The 16131-nt window shown below is 42.8% G+C and overlaps 1 protein-coding gene across 1 annotated transcript in view; it reads left to right on the top strand.

The window, feature by feature from the left end:
* Window positions 1-3260: 3260 nt before the first annotated feature.
* Window positions 3261-16131, top strand: part of LOC132832125 (sodium- and chloride-dependent transporter XTRP3A-like) — a 48982-nt gene continuing 36111 nt past the window's right edge. Inside the window, exon 1 of the mRNA XM_060849855.1 lies at window positions 3261-3661. Coding sequence (XP_060705838.1) covers window positions 3541-3661 — 121 coding nt within the window. The 5' untranslated portion in view covers window positions 3261-3540. The remainder of the gene's footprint in view (window positions 3662-16131) is intronic.

Here is a 16131-nt window from a genome sequence, read left to right as displayed (position 1 = left end):
GCCCAACAAGTCCACATCGACCCACCAAAGAGGAATGCACCCAGACTCATTCCCCTACCCTATTACTCTACATTTACCCCCTGACTAATGCACCCAACCTACATATCCTTGAACACAATGGACAATTTAGCATGGCCAATTCACCCTAACCTACATATCTTTGGATTGTGGGAGCAAACTAGAGCACCTAGAGGAAACCCACACAGACACAGGGAGTTGCCCGGGGTTGGATTCAAACCAGGGCTCCTGACAATGTGAGGCAGCAGTGCTAACCACTGAGCCACCCATGCTGCCGTACAAGCTAGCTGTAGTTGTTGGGGCGAATGGGTTCAAAGGGTTTAGGGAAAATGCAGGAATTGGATGGTCAGCCATGATCATATCGAATGGGAAAGCAGATTTGAGGTTTGAGTGACCTATACATGCTACCAGTTTCTATTAGTCTATTACCTCCTATGTTATGCTCAAACCTGTTGCAGCTCATGCTTAGACCCTTTTGATCAAAATGCTGTCCCTGCTATTGCACAGTAATAGTCCTTTTATATGTCACAAGTGAGAAACTTGTTGACTACAACAGCAATAAACAATTCCTCTTCATGCTCCTTAATTACTTTACAGCTTTTGACATGATTTGCAAATATTGAATCACGTTTGCAAATGGTGAGTTCCAGTCCACAGGTATGACTCCTAATGTGCCAGAGCCTTGACTTGTCCCAAATTCCTTCACAGTAAGTAAAGTAATCATTTCTGATGTATAAACAATTGGCATGGTGGCTAACACTGCATTTAATATGCACACAATGAACTCCCGAACATGAAATGAAATGAACGGCCAGTGAACTTGGGGTTCGGAAGAAGGGTCATAATTGACTCAAAACGTTAACTCTGCTTTCTCTCCACACATGCTGCCAGAACTGTTGAGTTTCACCAGCAGTTTCTGTTTTTGTTGCACATTCTCAGGATCTGCAGTATTTTGCAATTATTAGCCAGTTTTCTTTTCTTGATGATGGTTGTGAGAAGAATAAAATAAAGAACTATGGAGAATGGTCCATTTTAAAAAGTTTCATTTTTAAAAACACAAGGAATAAGTTTGTGAGCAGACCATTCAGCCCCTCGAGTCTGCTTCGTCATTTAATATGGTTGATCTGTTGCTTCAGTGCCTCTGTCTCACCCATTCTCCAAATCCCATTAAATAATGGAAAGAAGGATAGATGCTAATGTGTTTATCAAAACCTGAGTCACATTTGAGACCCTCATTTTAATTCGTGATATGAATCTTCTAATTACATTCCTTGTCAACCTGTATTCAAAAATGATACATCTATAGTTATAAAATGGAACAAGTCAAGCACAATTGAATTACTCTTTGACTTCTATTGGTAAGTTTCACTAGATTGGTCCCTGGACTGCCCTCTGATATAAGGCTGGGTACATCGGAACTCTCTTCTCCAGAGTTTACAAGGATGAAATGGCATCTCATTGAAGGTTTCAAAAGGATTTGGTCCCATTGACGCTCATTGGTTTCCCTAGACAGGAATCTTAAAGACAGGGCACAGTATTAGGTTAAAGGCACAATCATTTAGGATTGAAATAGGGAGGAATTTCTTCACTCAAAAGGGTTGTGAATATCTTCAAAGATATTTATAACTCAAGGGTTATAAATATGCTTGTGCTGAATAAATTTCAGGCTGGGGTAAGCAGTTTCTTAGTTTCTTTGTTCTCTCAGGGAACCAAGGGATCTGGGAGCAGTCACAAAAGTGGAGTTGAAGCTCACAAACAGCCAAGACTGTTACTGAACAGCACAGCAGACTGAATGGGCTGAATGGTGTACTCCTGCTCCTATACTGTGCACGTGTGTCTCATTCTACCAGACTGTTACTTGTTCAGCATTTTCTGGGACCTCTGCTGAGTACGTGGGACAAAGTGGCAAGGTGGGTCTGTGTAAAATAACACAGCTGCCTGATGAAGGAGCGACGCTCCGAAAGCTAGTGCTTCCAAATAAACCTGCTGGACTATAACCTGGTGTTGTGTGATTTTTAACTTTGTCCACCCCAGTCCAACACCGGTATCTCCAAATCACGTGTAAAGCAAAACATTCAAGTCACCAGAATCCTACTGGACCATAGGGCTGTGCTCTCACCAGACAGAGAGAGAGAGAGAACTGGTAGTGCTTTAACCTGAGAGTCACCACACCTCAGGAGAGGGGAGGGAAGGAGTGTGTGGAAATTGTTCTCATACTGCTGGCATTGCAAACCAAATCCTTTTGAAACCTTCAATGAGATGCCATTTCATCCTTGTAAACTCTGGAGAAGAGAGTTCCGATGTACCCAGCCTTATATCAGAGGGCAGTCCAGGGACCAATCTAGTGAAACTTACCAATAGAAGTCAAAGAGTAATTCAATTGTGCTTGCAGTTAATTGCCCCTTTATCTGGGTAAAGCCAACAAATCAAAAGTCAAGAAATGAACCAATAGTCAATTTTAAAAATATACATAAATATATTTTTGAAAACCTAAGATTTGAGTGCATTTCATAACTACAAATAAATTAACAGTATCGTTGTGCTGTTGCAAGCCTATAGCAACTTGCTATACGCAATTTCTGTATCACTCATGCAGGATAACTGTGGCTAGGACAATGTGTACATTGAAGTGACTAAAGGCATGTTAATGAGGTGCTATGGAAACACGAGTTCGAGATCTTTTCAGTTTTCAAATTGTACTTTTTTGGGGGGCGGGGGGGGGCAAAAAATACCTCAAAATGTTAATTCATCTTGCCATCAGTCTGGTTCATATAATTGTTCACAGGGGTAATGGTTTGCACTTTGAGGATGTTTCAGTGGAAGTTTTACGTAAGATTATCTTAAATCGTGGGGCTTTGTCCTAGTACTGCAGTAAGCAGATGTAATAAACACGTAGAATTACTGCCCTAGTTCCGAACGAATAGGACCAGCACAATTGCCAGAGGATTGAATCTGCTTCAATGAAGCTTTTTTTTGTCAGACCAAGGTCGCAAAATCGGAACCAAATTCCATAAAACCATAAGGACTACAGTTCATCGAAGCACCTATCCTCCTATACAATACACTGTCCCAACTGAATAAATTCAATGGCAATACAGTTACATCAAATGTTGGCAGAATCCTTATTGGGTCAGCACCATTTTGTGACGCATTAGCTAATGTAAGTGCACGCTTCTACCACTATATTCAGTTGCCTCAGCTCAGAACCTGCCTCCCCCTTCCCCAGCTCCATTCTGACCAAGAGGCACCTTCGGGGAAATATTGCTTTGTCCTCACTGTCCCTGACCCACTGGGGGGGGAGAGAGAACGAGAGAGAGAGAAACACCCTGTTTTCACCCTGAATTTTTTTCACCCAACAGTGCACTGTTGTCGTGGTTAATAAGATTAAAGATTAAACAGCTGATTTATTTTTTTTCTGGTCTGTGATAAATTCCTAGAGATTGTTCTTTTACAACTTTGCACGGACTCAGCAGCGTTTAAAGACAGCTGACGGGGAGCAGAGAGTCACAGTGCAGTGCAGCCATGGAGGAGGTGAGACCATCGTGGGACAATCCTTTACAGTTTGTATTTGCCTGCATTTCCTTTGCAGTGGGACTAGGCAATGTGTGGCGCTTTCCATACTTGTGTCAAATGCATGGAGGAGGTGAGTTGGGAATATTTCATTTCATTTTATTTTTTTCTCTGGATAAAGTTCCCGTTGGATTTGGAAGGAATTAGCCTTCCCAACGCTCATTCATTCCAGACTGTGAGACAACGCCTCACATCTGAAACCGAAATCCTCTTTACCCTTAGTAAAATTTACCCCATCGTGTGACTGTTTATGTCCATCAGTAAAAAATGTTTGATCCTTAGTCACATTCCAAGTAAAGGGTTTTATTTCTAAAAAAAATTCTTTGATCCATTCGATCAGAGAAGGAAATTTCAAAATAAGCAATAGCGTTTTGTTTAATGTTTTTATATTAAAAATGCGTGGGAGTATTAAAGTATCCAAAATGAAAACCCAAACGCTGGGAATCTGGTTACTGTGTTTTTCTTTTTAAATAACCCTACTGTTTAACTTGCTTTAACTGAATGCTTTGTACTGTACGTGTCTGTCAGTCTTGCTTGGCAACTCGTTTAGTTAAACATGATATTGACACAGTTCATGGTTTTCAGCAATATTTTCAGTGAGCGGAATTATTTCATGTTTACAGGAATGTTTGTAACGTTTTTTTTTGGGAGGGGGGCGGTGTGTGGGGATGCTGGGTAGGGGAGAAGAATATATGGCCTCTTATATCTAATTCCATCCAGGTTCAGTGGCTTCCACGTGCTGTAATACAATGAATGGAAACTGTGGCCTCAAACATGTACTGCTGATCTCACTAGGAGAGCGAGCTACACACATTCACAACGCGTTTATCTCTTCCAAATGATAGAAAGAGATTGGTGCAAAAATTTCTAGCAGGCTCTAAGAAAGACCTAAACCTAATTCCAAAACGTAGATTGAGATAAAATGGCGAATATTAAGCTTTTCCACAGTTTCCCTTATCTCGTGTTAATATTAAATATATCGTCAAATAGGTGTCTTTTTCTTCCTCTCCGCCCCCTCCCATCTGTTGAAATGCGTATTTTAAATACCTGCAGATTTGGCTGTAATTTAAAAAAATACATGTTGCTAGTATTCCTCTGACCTTCAGACAAAGGTTGCCTTTTTCCCCTTATATAATCTATCCGTTGCCTGCTAAGCTTTCAATGTGAGACTTGAGTCGAGGGGATGTAGACAGAAGGTCTCACGATCATTCCCGAGATTTAAGAAGGATGTGTCTGCAGAGGGGTTTCCTGCTCCTTGGTATTTCCAGTGTTTGACTCGTCTGTAATAAAGGAGCTTCAATATTCTGCATTAATATTTACAAAGCTGGTCTCAGCCTAACCTCCAGTGTAACATGGTACAGTGGAAAATGCAGCTTGGCTTGCAATCAAAGAAAAAAGTTAACAAAGAGAAAACAAATTATCAATAAGAGCTAGTACACAGGGTTCGGTTCTACTTGGAGATACTGGCAGCTGGAAAATGAAGGAAAAATGCCCAGATACTGAGCACAACAAAAATGTCCTAATGGACTTGAAACCAGAAAGTCAATGTTGCAGCAAGACAGTTATGGCATTTTAAGCAAATGGGATCTTACTTTGCATCAATGGTTATATTGCAAAGAAATTTGGAATTCAAATTTGGACATTACCCTTTTCTCCAGCCCCACATGACCTCTTGTATCCTTGCTGGGGGGGTGGGGGGGGGTTAATGGGAGTGGTATGGGTGCATGCACCCCACCAGTTGTGAGATAATTCCATGTTAACACAGAGGCGATGGCCCTAGTTTGATCCAGAGGCCCAGGCAATGTTCTGGGGAGCTGTGTTCGAATCCTGCCATGGTGGATCCAATAACAATCTGGATTGGGCAATTAGACAAGGTCTTTCCCTGGGCTGGGGGAGTCCAAAACTGGAGGGCAAAGGTTTAGGGTGAGAGGGGAAAGCTGTAAAATGGACCTAAGGGAAAACTTTTTCCCCCAGAGGGTGGTGCGTGTATGGAATGAGCTGCCAGAGGAAGTAGTGGAGGCTGGTACAATTACAACATTTAAAAGGCATCTGGATAGGTATATGAATAGGAAGGGTTTGGAGGGATAAGGACCAAGTGCTGGCAAATGGGACTAGATTTATTTAGGATATCTGGTTGGCATGGATGAGTTGGACTGAAGGACCTGTTTCCATGCTGTATTATGACTCTTGAGAGTCTAATGATGACCATGAATCAAATGTCAAGGAAAAATCCCACCTGGTTCCCTAGTGTCCCTTTAGGGACAGAAACCCCTTACCCAGTCTGGTCTACATGTGTTAGAGCAACGTGATTGACTCTTAAATGCCCCCTTGGGCAATTACGGATTGGCAGTAAATGCTGGTTAAGAAATCACTGTGAATGAATGAAAAAAAAACTCAGTTGGGAACAGGTGTGACAATTCCTCAGCAATTTGCCTTGGCTCTGACCTTCAAAGAACAGGCCACAGCTTGTCCTGTGCATTGCTTTCTCAGACAGCCCTCTCTGTGTTGCCTCTGACGTCTGACGGCCAACTGAGTTGGTGATGAGTGACAACTCAGAAACAACAGCTTCTGACTGTTGTTGAGTATTTTGGTGCCACTAATTTTGCAGTGTACCCCGGCCACCAGAAGCACTGGGCCCAACTTGTGTGACCAAAGAGAAACAACAAGTTAAGAGTTACCCAGCAGTTTTTCAACAACACCTTGAAAAGATGGAACATGGTAATCTGTCCAGGAAATGTGGCAGTATCCTTTGCGCACAATGAGCTCCCACAGACAGGAGGACAACAGCAGCTGCGTAATCCGCCATTGCAAGTTTGATTAGGTTAGATTCCCAACAGTGTTGAAGTAGGTCCTTCGGCCCAACCAGTCCACACCGACCCTCCGAAGAGTAACCCACCCAGACCCATTTCCCTCTAACTAATGCACCTAACACTATAAACAATTTAGCATGGCCAATTCACCTGACCTGCACATCTTTGGACTGTGGGAGGAAACCGGAGAAAAGACACTGGGAGAATGTCTGTGTGGAGTTTGCACAGTCACCTGAAGCTGGGATTGAACCTGGGACCCCAGTGCTGTAAGGCAGCACTGCTGACCACTGAGCCACTGTGCGTATTATCAGCCAATACACCAGGTTCTGCTCCTCTTTGAAGTAGTGCCATTGGCATCTTTTACACCCACCTTGAACAGAGAGAGGTTCCATTAACTGCCTCTCAGAAGGCAACGCCTTTCTGCTTATTGTCTTGAGGTCACTGGAGTGAGACATGAGCTAACAACACCTCGTGACTCAGACTGGAGCGTGACACATAGTAACAGCAATACATCTTCATTACAGGAGGATTCCACCCTTTGTTTGGATCTTTGACCTGAAGTCCACTTCCTGAAGTCAATGCATGCACTGTGCAATGGGCAGATTAGATTTGAGTTAATTGGATTCTAAGATATATGAGCAAGATCAAAGACATTCCTTTGAATTGATAGTTATTGATTGATCTTTATGACTATAAGATTCAGGAGCAGAAGTAGGGCATTTGACCCATCAAATCTGTTCCACCATTAGTTGAGACTATGACTGATCTCATAATCCTTATCTCCACTTTCCTGCCCTTTCCCATTAGCCCTCCTTCCCTTACTGATTTAAAAAGCTGGAGAAAGTGAGGACTGCAGATGCTGGAGTACCAGAGTTCAAAAATATGGTGCTGGAAAAACACAGCAGGCCAGGCAGCACCCGAGGAGAATGAGAGTCGGTGTTTCAGGCTGAAGAAGGACTTATGCCCAAAGTGTCGATTCTCCTGCTCCTTGGATGCTGCCTGGCCTGCTGAGTGTTTGCAGCAACACATTTTTCAACTCTGATTTAAACAGCTGTCTGTCTCCACCTTGAATGCACTCGATCATCCAGCCTCGAGAGCCCACTCTGGTAAAGAATTCCATAAACTTTGGGAGAAGAAATGCCTTCATGTCTCTTTAATGGGTGACCCCTTATTCTGAAGTGGTGCCCTCTGGCCCGAGATTCTCTCACAAGGAGAAACCAATCTCTTCACAGCTACCCTGTCAAACCCCCTAATGTTACAATAGAGTTACCTCTCACTCTTCCAAGCTTCATTGAGTACGGGCCCAAACTGCAGTTTTGTTTTTAAAAGCATGATCTGAAGATTACAGTTCTCGTTCAGGCCTTTTTATTAATGTTGGACAACACAAGCAATGCTGGGCCCAGAATTGAGAGGTAAGACACAATGACATTGGTATGTTGGCAACTATGTGAATGGTCACATACAACACTCACACTGAAGGGACTGAGAGCAGAGGGTGTGGCTGTGTGATTGTACAGTTTCAACCGAAGTCGTTAAAACTTGAAATGTGTTTACTGCACAGTCATTTTTCAAAAGCAGCCCATGAGTTGGACCCTGAAGAGCTGCAGTATAAATGCACCCTTTCAGCTCATCAAGCCTAAATTGAAAATGAGCTCATCAGAAGTGAAAGGTTGACTAAATGTTTAGAATATACAATGTATTACATATTACAAATTTGGCATCTGATTGAGATCCTCTGCCAGTTGATTGAACTGGATACACAAGCTCAAATACCTCTGCAGTAACTAGGGAATTTAAATTCCAATTACATTTCTGGGACTGAATATAGTGGTATTTGTTTTTTTTCATTCCCAGGATGTGGGTATCTCAGGCTAGGTCAGTTTCCTATCGTAAAGGGCGTTTGTGAACCAGATGGGCTTTTCTGATAATGATTTTGTGACCAACTGTTTATTCCAGATTATATTTAATTCAAATTTTACCGTCCACCATTGAACCCCTGGAGTCTAGAACAAAATCCCGTGACATTACCACTGGCTGCCTCCGTATCCGTAATAATGACCACAGAGTTACTGGATTGTCCTTTGGTCCCTAATGTAATTTAGGGATGACACAGGAGCAGATGTAGGCCAGTCAGCCCATCAAGCATGCTCCATCACTTGCTGAGATAATGGCTGATCCGATAACCCTCAATTCCACTGTCCTGCCTTTTCCTCCCATAACCTTCCATCTGCGGTCCTCATCTGATCTGGTCTCTGTGTGACTCCCAACGCTACAGCAATGTGGTCGAGTCTTTATTGCCTTCTGAAATGGCCCAGAGAGTCACTTGTTTATGAACCAAGAGGGCAGTTAGGGTTTGGCTATAAATTCTGGCCAGTGATAACCACAGCCCAAAATCAATATTTTAAAATACATTCTTGACTGACCTAACATTTAATCATCTCCCTAAGGCTTTGGAGTCTTTCAATATTTACACTGCAGAGTATCCTGGGGTATTTTTGTGGTTGAGAATTACTTCAAAATGTAAGTTATTGATAAGCTGGTAGGTAATGCACATTCAGCCTAGGATCGGAGGATTATCTGATGAGGGAAAAGCTGGGCCTATATCCACTGGAGCTTAGATAAGTGAGAGATGATCCTTTGAGACTTAAGCAATTCAGAGGGGGGGGGGCTTGGCAGGGTGGACATTGAGAGGATGTTTCCCTTATGGGAGAGACTGGACTCCTTTTCAAACAAGTTTCCCTTTTGACTTGGAGATAAACAGATGTTTTTCTTTGGAGGACAGAAGTTCGTAGAACACTTATCTTTTTCAGAGAACAGTAAGGGACGGGTGATTTGGGTGGAGTGAAATTGATTCTTGTGTAACCGTTAAGTCAAACAGTTATTGAGAAGAGAAAGGAGCGGAGAGTTGAAGTTGCAAACAAATTAGCCAGGGCCAAATAACAGCTGCTTCTTCTAAGCTGATAGGGTCATACGTATCTTACATTCATGAATCTTGCATGGAAGTTCTCAAATCTGAGCAAAGTCATACAGTATGTAGCTCGAAACAGAAAGAGATGGTTTTTCTTTTAAAAGGAGAAAGCAAAATGTGTACAACCCGTCATTCAACACTGTTGCGAGATTTTCACGACAGCTCCAGAGGAGTATGGTGAAGACCGGAGAAATATGGGAACATTGTGGGAGTTCACCAAGCAAGCGATAGTTAACGTGCAAAAGAAAAAGTGTGAAATTCCAGCCAACAAACCTTATTTTCCCTTTGTCATGACTTCTGGTTCTGTTTTTGTCAACAGTATTGTGAATTGCATTGTCAACTTTTCTGCTCATTGTCACATTGTAACTGTACACTTGATTAGATTGCACTATAAACTGGGATACTTTGTTGTCTTTCCTCCCAATCCCTTGTATTTCATATATTTAAAAGTAATCTATTAATCGACTGCCTGTGAGTAACATTATAAATCAGAATGTTTTAAACAGTTCATGGGAAAAGGCTTGAAGAATTGTGGTGTCATCAGGCTAAAGAGGTCTGGGGGTGGGGGTGGGGTAGGGTCACTATCTAGGACTTTGAATTCTGTAACCGAGATATATAGTTGACAGTTTCAGAACTAGACAGGAGCAGTAATGTGTGGGTCACATCAGGGGTCTGTTATCTTTCCATTATGACAGCACTGCTATTCTAATAGGAATGATATCATATACTGACAGAGTGGTGAAGGACAAAAGTTAGCCCATTATGCCTTCTGCAAGAGAAGCTCTGCGAACTTCACTCTCCTGCCCTTAAACCTGCAGGATCGGCATCTTACTACTTCTCAAAAAATTATCGTTTTCTTTTGAAAGCCCCAATTGAAGCTGCCCCCACTACTCCCTCAGACAGTGCATTCCAAATTATAAGTGTAAACACACACAACCATTTTCCTTGTAGAAACACAAACTGGGAACAGGAGTAGGCAGTTCAGTCCATCAGGAGAAAGTGAGGTCTGCAGATGCTGGAGATCAGAGCTGAAAATCAGGATTCCTGATGAAGGGCTTATGCCCGAAACGTCGAATTTCCTGTTCCTTGGATGCTGCCTGACCTGCTGCGCTTTTCCAGCAACACATTTTCAGTTCGGTCCATCAGCCCTGCTGTGCTATTCAGTGTGATCATGGCTGAATGTCTGTCTCAGTGACACATTTCTGCTTTCTGCCATTCACTTTTGATGCCTTTTAAACCTTAAGACTTATCTATCGCTTCTGAAATGTATTAAATAACTTGGCCTCTGCAGCTTTCTGTGGCAGAGAATTTGACAGGTTCACTACTCTGTGATTAAAGAAATCTTGCTCCTCTCCATCCTAAATGGTCTACCCCATATCCCGGGCCCACGTTCTTACGTCTAGGCTGCTGCTCCCAAACTGGGGGGAGCATCCTACATCCTCCAGCATCTTACCAATCCCAATTTGTTTGAAGGTTATGGTTTCAGTCAGATCCCCCCCCCTTGTCCTTGTCAACTATAGCCCAGTCAAATCAGTCTCTCCTCATTGGACCGGCTTGCCATTCCCATTATCAGTTCTGTGAACCTTCTCACGTCGCCTCCAGTCCAGTTCTTTTTAAATCAATACTCTGTGTTACTCAACCCCTATGCCAATAAAAACACTTTTTGTTCCTATCCATTCTGTACCCGTCACTCCATGATTTTACGTTCCTCGATCAAATCTCATCTCAGCCTTGTGCTTTCTCAAATCAGGAGAAAAAGGGCCCCTCCCTTCTTCAATATATACCTACAACTGAACACTCTCTCACCCTGGGGACAACTTCCAAAAGTCTTTTCTGCACTCCGTCCAGTGCCTTTAAATCTTTCCTATAGCCCTGAGGTGGACATAAATAAGGCTGAACTTGTATTATCCCATAATATCTTTGCTCGATTTCTGTTTTTATGAAATGCAGGTTCTGTATGTCTTTTTTAAATTATTTTCTAGATCTGCTCTTCCCCTTCAACAAATTCTGCTCACATACTCTTGGCTCCTGCACCTCCTGAGAATTGTATCCTTTTCTCTTCCCTCACCTCATTCTTCTGACTTGCATCTCTGCGTGAGATATCATCTGTCATTGTCCTCCCTTTCACCAGACTGTCCATGTCCCCTTGAGTCTATTACTGTTGTCCTCACCGACATTATCAGGGTAACCACACGGTTTGTTAATGCCTTTTTATTTAAGATTTGAGAAGAAATGGGTGATGGTTATGAGTTGTCTCAGTACATATATGTAGGGAGCATCTGTAACATGAGGGAAATAGAAGGAGCTGTAAGACTGAGTGGTCAATAAACTTTCCAACAAATGAAAGTGTTGGTTTGTGCTTCACTGACTTGCTTCAATTCAGACTGGCACTCGAAGTTCACAAATTTGTTTTTGCCATTTGCTGATTTTGAAATGTGTCCTGCATACTCAAGTCTAGGACATGAATATCAATAAGTAATGGTCCATGAACTAACCCCTAGGGAACTGTGTATCTTTTTCCAAATGGGAAAGGCAATTCCTCACCACTGCTGTTTTCGGCCTCTCCATCAGCTTTGGACTTGTGCTGTTCTTTTTATTGCATGGGCTTTAACTTGGCTGACGAATATGTAGCACTTCAGAAGGAATTTGATAAGGTCCATGTGCACCACATCAACCACAATGCCTTCATCAATTGTCTGAGAACATAGAACAATACAGCACAGTACAGTTCCCTCAGCCCTCGATGTTGCGCTGACCTGTGAAACCAATCTAAGCCCATCTAACCCACGCTATTCCATTATTGTCCATATGTTTATCCAATGACCATTTAAATGCCCTTAGAGTTGGCGAGTCTACTACTGTTGCAGGCAGGGTGTTCCATGCCCTTCCTACTCTCGGAGGAAAAAAACCTACCTCTGACATCTGTCCTATGTCTGTCACCCCTCAGTTTAAAACTATGTCCTCTCATGCTTGCCATCACCATCTGAGGAAAAGGGTTCTCAGTGTCCACCCTCTCTAATCCTCTGATTATCTTATGTCTCTAGAAGGTGGTTGAGAAGTGACTTAATAATGAAAACAGCCTCCGGTCCCTTAGTCTTTCCTCATAAGACCTTCCCTCCATAACAGGCGACATTCTGGTAACCAGAGAACAGAGGTTGTACTGGGCAGAAAATCCAATACATTCTCTCAACTCCACTGATCCATCCTATAGCTCTCAATATACATCATTGTAAGTTCTTCAAAATGCCTAATTCATGGAATGTGGGTGTCATTGCCTGGGTCAGCATTTATTGCCCATCCCTAATTGCCCTTGAAGGTGGTGGTGAGCTACCTTCTTGAACAGCTGCAGTCCATTTTGTGTAGGTAGACACAAAATGGATTTCTGGAGGGAATTTCAGGACTTTGACCCAGTGACACTGAAGGAACAGTGATACAGTGATACATTTCCAAGTCAGGCTGGTGAGTGGCTTGGAGGAGAACCTGCAAGGGTGGTGTTCCCATGTATCTGCTACTATTGTCCTTCTAGATGGTAGTCATTCTGAGTCTGGAAGGTGTTGTTGAAGGAGCTTTGGTGAATTGATGCATTTTTGTACGTAATGCGGATTACTGCTGCTACTGAGCATCGCTGGTGGAGGGAGTAGAAGTTTGTGGATGTAGTGCCAATCAAGCAAGCTGCTTTATCCTGGATGGTGTCAAGCTTCTTGAGTGGTGTTGGAGCTGCACCCATCCAGGCAAATGGGAAGTATTCCATCACATTCCTGACTCGTAGATAGATGGTGGACAGGCTTTGGGATTTCTCGCTTGTGACTTGCACTGGAAGCCGCTGTGTTTATATGACTGACCAGAAACTGAACTGGACTAATAGTAATCCCCAGGAAGTTAATGGTGGGGGGAATTCAGCAATGACCATGCCAAGAGGTAACTGTTAAAATGGCCATCTCAATGAGAGAGATTGTCTTGCATTTGTGTACTATGGATGATACTCATCCCAGGCCTGGATATTGTCCAGATCCTGCTGTATTTGGTTATGAACTGTTTCATTATCTGAGGAATCACAAATGGTGCTGAACCTCATGCAAACTTCTATAAACATACTTGTTTCTGGCCATAAAATCAAAGGTAGGTCATTGAAATAGCTGACGTTGTTTGAGCCTGGGACACTACCATGAGGAACTCTTGCTGAGATTACTCTCAAGCCCTCTTGAGGTGACTGACCTAGCACTACCACAGCCTCCTCCTCCTGTACCAGGTATGACTGCAACCAATTGCTAAATATGGTAAAGTCCCAACAATAATTCACTTAAAAATAGGCAGGACATGTCCTTGATTAAATAATGAATGAAGCTTCTAAGAATGTGACCACATTGTATGTGCAATCAATTGTGCAGCTCCATTTTCGATGTTCAGCTTATAACAACACAGTGCCTTTTTTTACAAGGTTGAATTTACTCTGCTCTTGAACATTATTCCTGTTTATGACTTTCCTTATGACCATAAACAAATTAGTTCATGCAAATTGTACCTTGCCAACTTAATGGAGCAGGATAAATGGTGTTTTTGGCTCCTTAATTCACAATTTATTGCTGTTGATTTTAACTTGTTCATGTGAGATCTTGTACAGTGAATATCTTGAGAGATCCATTCCATGATTACCAGTTCTTAAAAACTAGAGCTTTTTTGTGTGTTTTATTCAATGGAGCCCCAAAACTAAAATGTTATACCACTTAATAATATATTCCCTATCCCTCTCTCTCTGCCCTTTTTTTAGCTGGAAATGTTCACTGTCACTATCTCAGTTTGCAAGTGATTTGATACAGTTGCTGCTGAGGGAAGGTTGTTACTTAATGTAAGATCACAATCAAAACTTTCTTTATTTTCATTTTACTGTTGCAGCACTATACAAGTCTAGTTAGCTGATGAGGAAATTCTTTAGCCAGTAGGTCACATCAAAGACTGTCCACTGTTCTCTGAAATAGCCTTGTAGCAGTTCCTCCATTTATAATGTTCCTGAACTCAGAAGTTGCCAATGATTATTGGAAAGAAAATCCATTTGCATGTTCATTTTTCTCATTCTGTGGAAGGATGTGCCTCAGGCCAGCATTCTCCCATTTTTTATTTGCCCTCTAACCAAGTGCCTTGCTAGGGTCATTTCAGATGGCCAATTCCCACCCTGAGAAGACTTGCCTTGGAGGTGAGATCTTACCTCTGATGTGCAACTTTCTGTATGTCCCTGTCTCCATAGGGGCTGCAAACATTGTGCTCTGTCTCTTTCTGGACTTCCTCTCATAGCTAGCACCCAGGCAGCTCCAACCCCATGAACTTCATCAGATCCCTCATCCCTCCTGCGATCAACTCCCATACACCTCCCTGTTCTTCCTGATCTTGCCCCTCGTCGCCTGGCTCTCTGTCATGTTCCATTCCCATTTCATTGAGGGGACGGTTTTCTTTTTAAAAAAAAAACATGGGTCCATTAATAAAAGTTGGTCATTAATAAATCCCACAAGAACTTCACATGAATTCCTCTTTCAGCCAGTACTGGGAATGTGCAGTTGCAATCCCAGTGTCTGGTCATGGTGGACGATGAGATCCTTCAAACAGGACGTTGAGTAAGTATAAGATGGTGAAGGGGTTGGTGGGATACAGGAGGCATCTTGTTTCCCAATGCTGTGTTGTAGTTTCAGTTTGCACACTCACGTTTTAAAGACATTTTAGGCCACGTGACCCAAGCATTGACCTTTGCGAATGTTTTCTGCTATGCATGACCCCTTCTCATACCCGACTGTCTACTCACTCCCTGACTCCCCTTTCTTGTCTGTCCTTCCTCTCGCTGACCCTATTCTGAAACCCTCACTTTCCTCACCTTAAACTTCAATGAGAATATGGTCTCTGGCAATGAGCGACCAGATACAGGAGTAACAACTTTAACTTGATTTTACTGGCAATAACTGGCTCGTTTAAAGTAATTTCACACATCATTGAACTTTTCAGAAATATAGCTGATTACTATAAAGTGAGGGCTTACCCTATATTATTTACTTTTCCACATGTGATTAATAGAACAGTCACATCAGAGAGGAGGCTATTTGGCCCTTCATGTCTGTGCCAGCCCTCTACAAACTGTCCCTGCTATCAATATCTTGGGACTTATCACTGACCAGAAAGTGAACTGAACTAGCCATATAAATACAGTGGCACAAGAACAGGTCAGAGGCTAGAAATACTGTGGTGAATAACTCCCCTCCTGACTCCCCAAAGCCTGTCCGCCATCTGCAAGGTCCAAGTCAGGAATGTGATGGAATGCTCCCCACTTTCCTGACAGGGTGCAGCTCCAACAACGTTCAACACACCAGCCAGGACAAAGCAACCCGCTTAATTAACACCACATCCTCAAGCATCCATTCCTATCACTACTGACTCTTAGTAACAGCCGCCTGTACTATTTACCAGATGCACTGTAGAAGTTCACCAAAGAGTCTGAGACAGCACCTTCTGAATCCATCCCCATTTCCATCTAGAAGGACAAGGGCAGTAGATATATAGGAACACCACCCCTTCCAAGCCACTTGCCATCCTGACTTGGAAATATATCACCGTTCCTTCACTGTCGCTGGGTCAACATCCTGGAATTCCCTCCCTAAGGGCATTGTGGGTTTATTTACATCACATGGACTGCGGCAGTTCAAGGAGGCAGCTCACCACTGCCTTCCCAAGGGGTAAGGGGGGACAAGGAACAAGTTCTGACCCACACAGTGGCATCCACATCCC

Source organism: Hemiscyllium ocellatum, chromosome 34 (genome assembly GCF_020745735.1).
Source record: "Hemiscyllium ocellatum isolate sHemOce1 chromosome 34, sHemOce1.pat.X.cur, whole genome shotgun sequence".
NCBI lineage: Eukaryota > Metazoa > Chordata > Chondrichthyes > Orectolobiformes > Hemiscylliidae > Hemiscyllium > Hemiscyllium ocellatum.
This window is presented reverse-complemented; position numbering and strand designations above follow the sequence as displayed.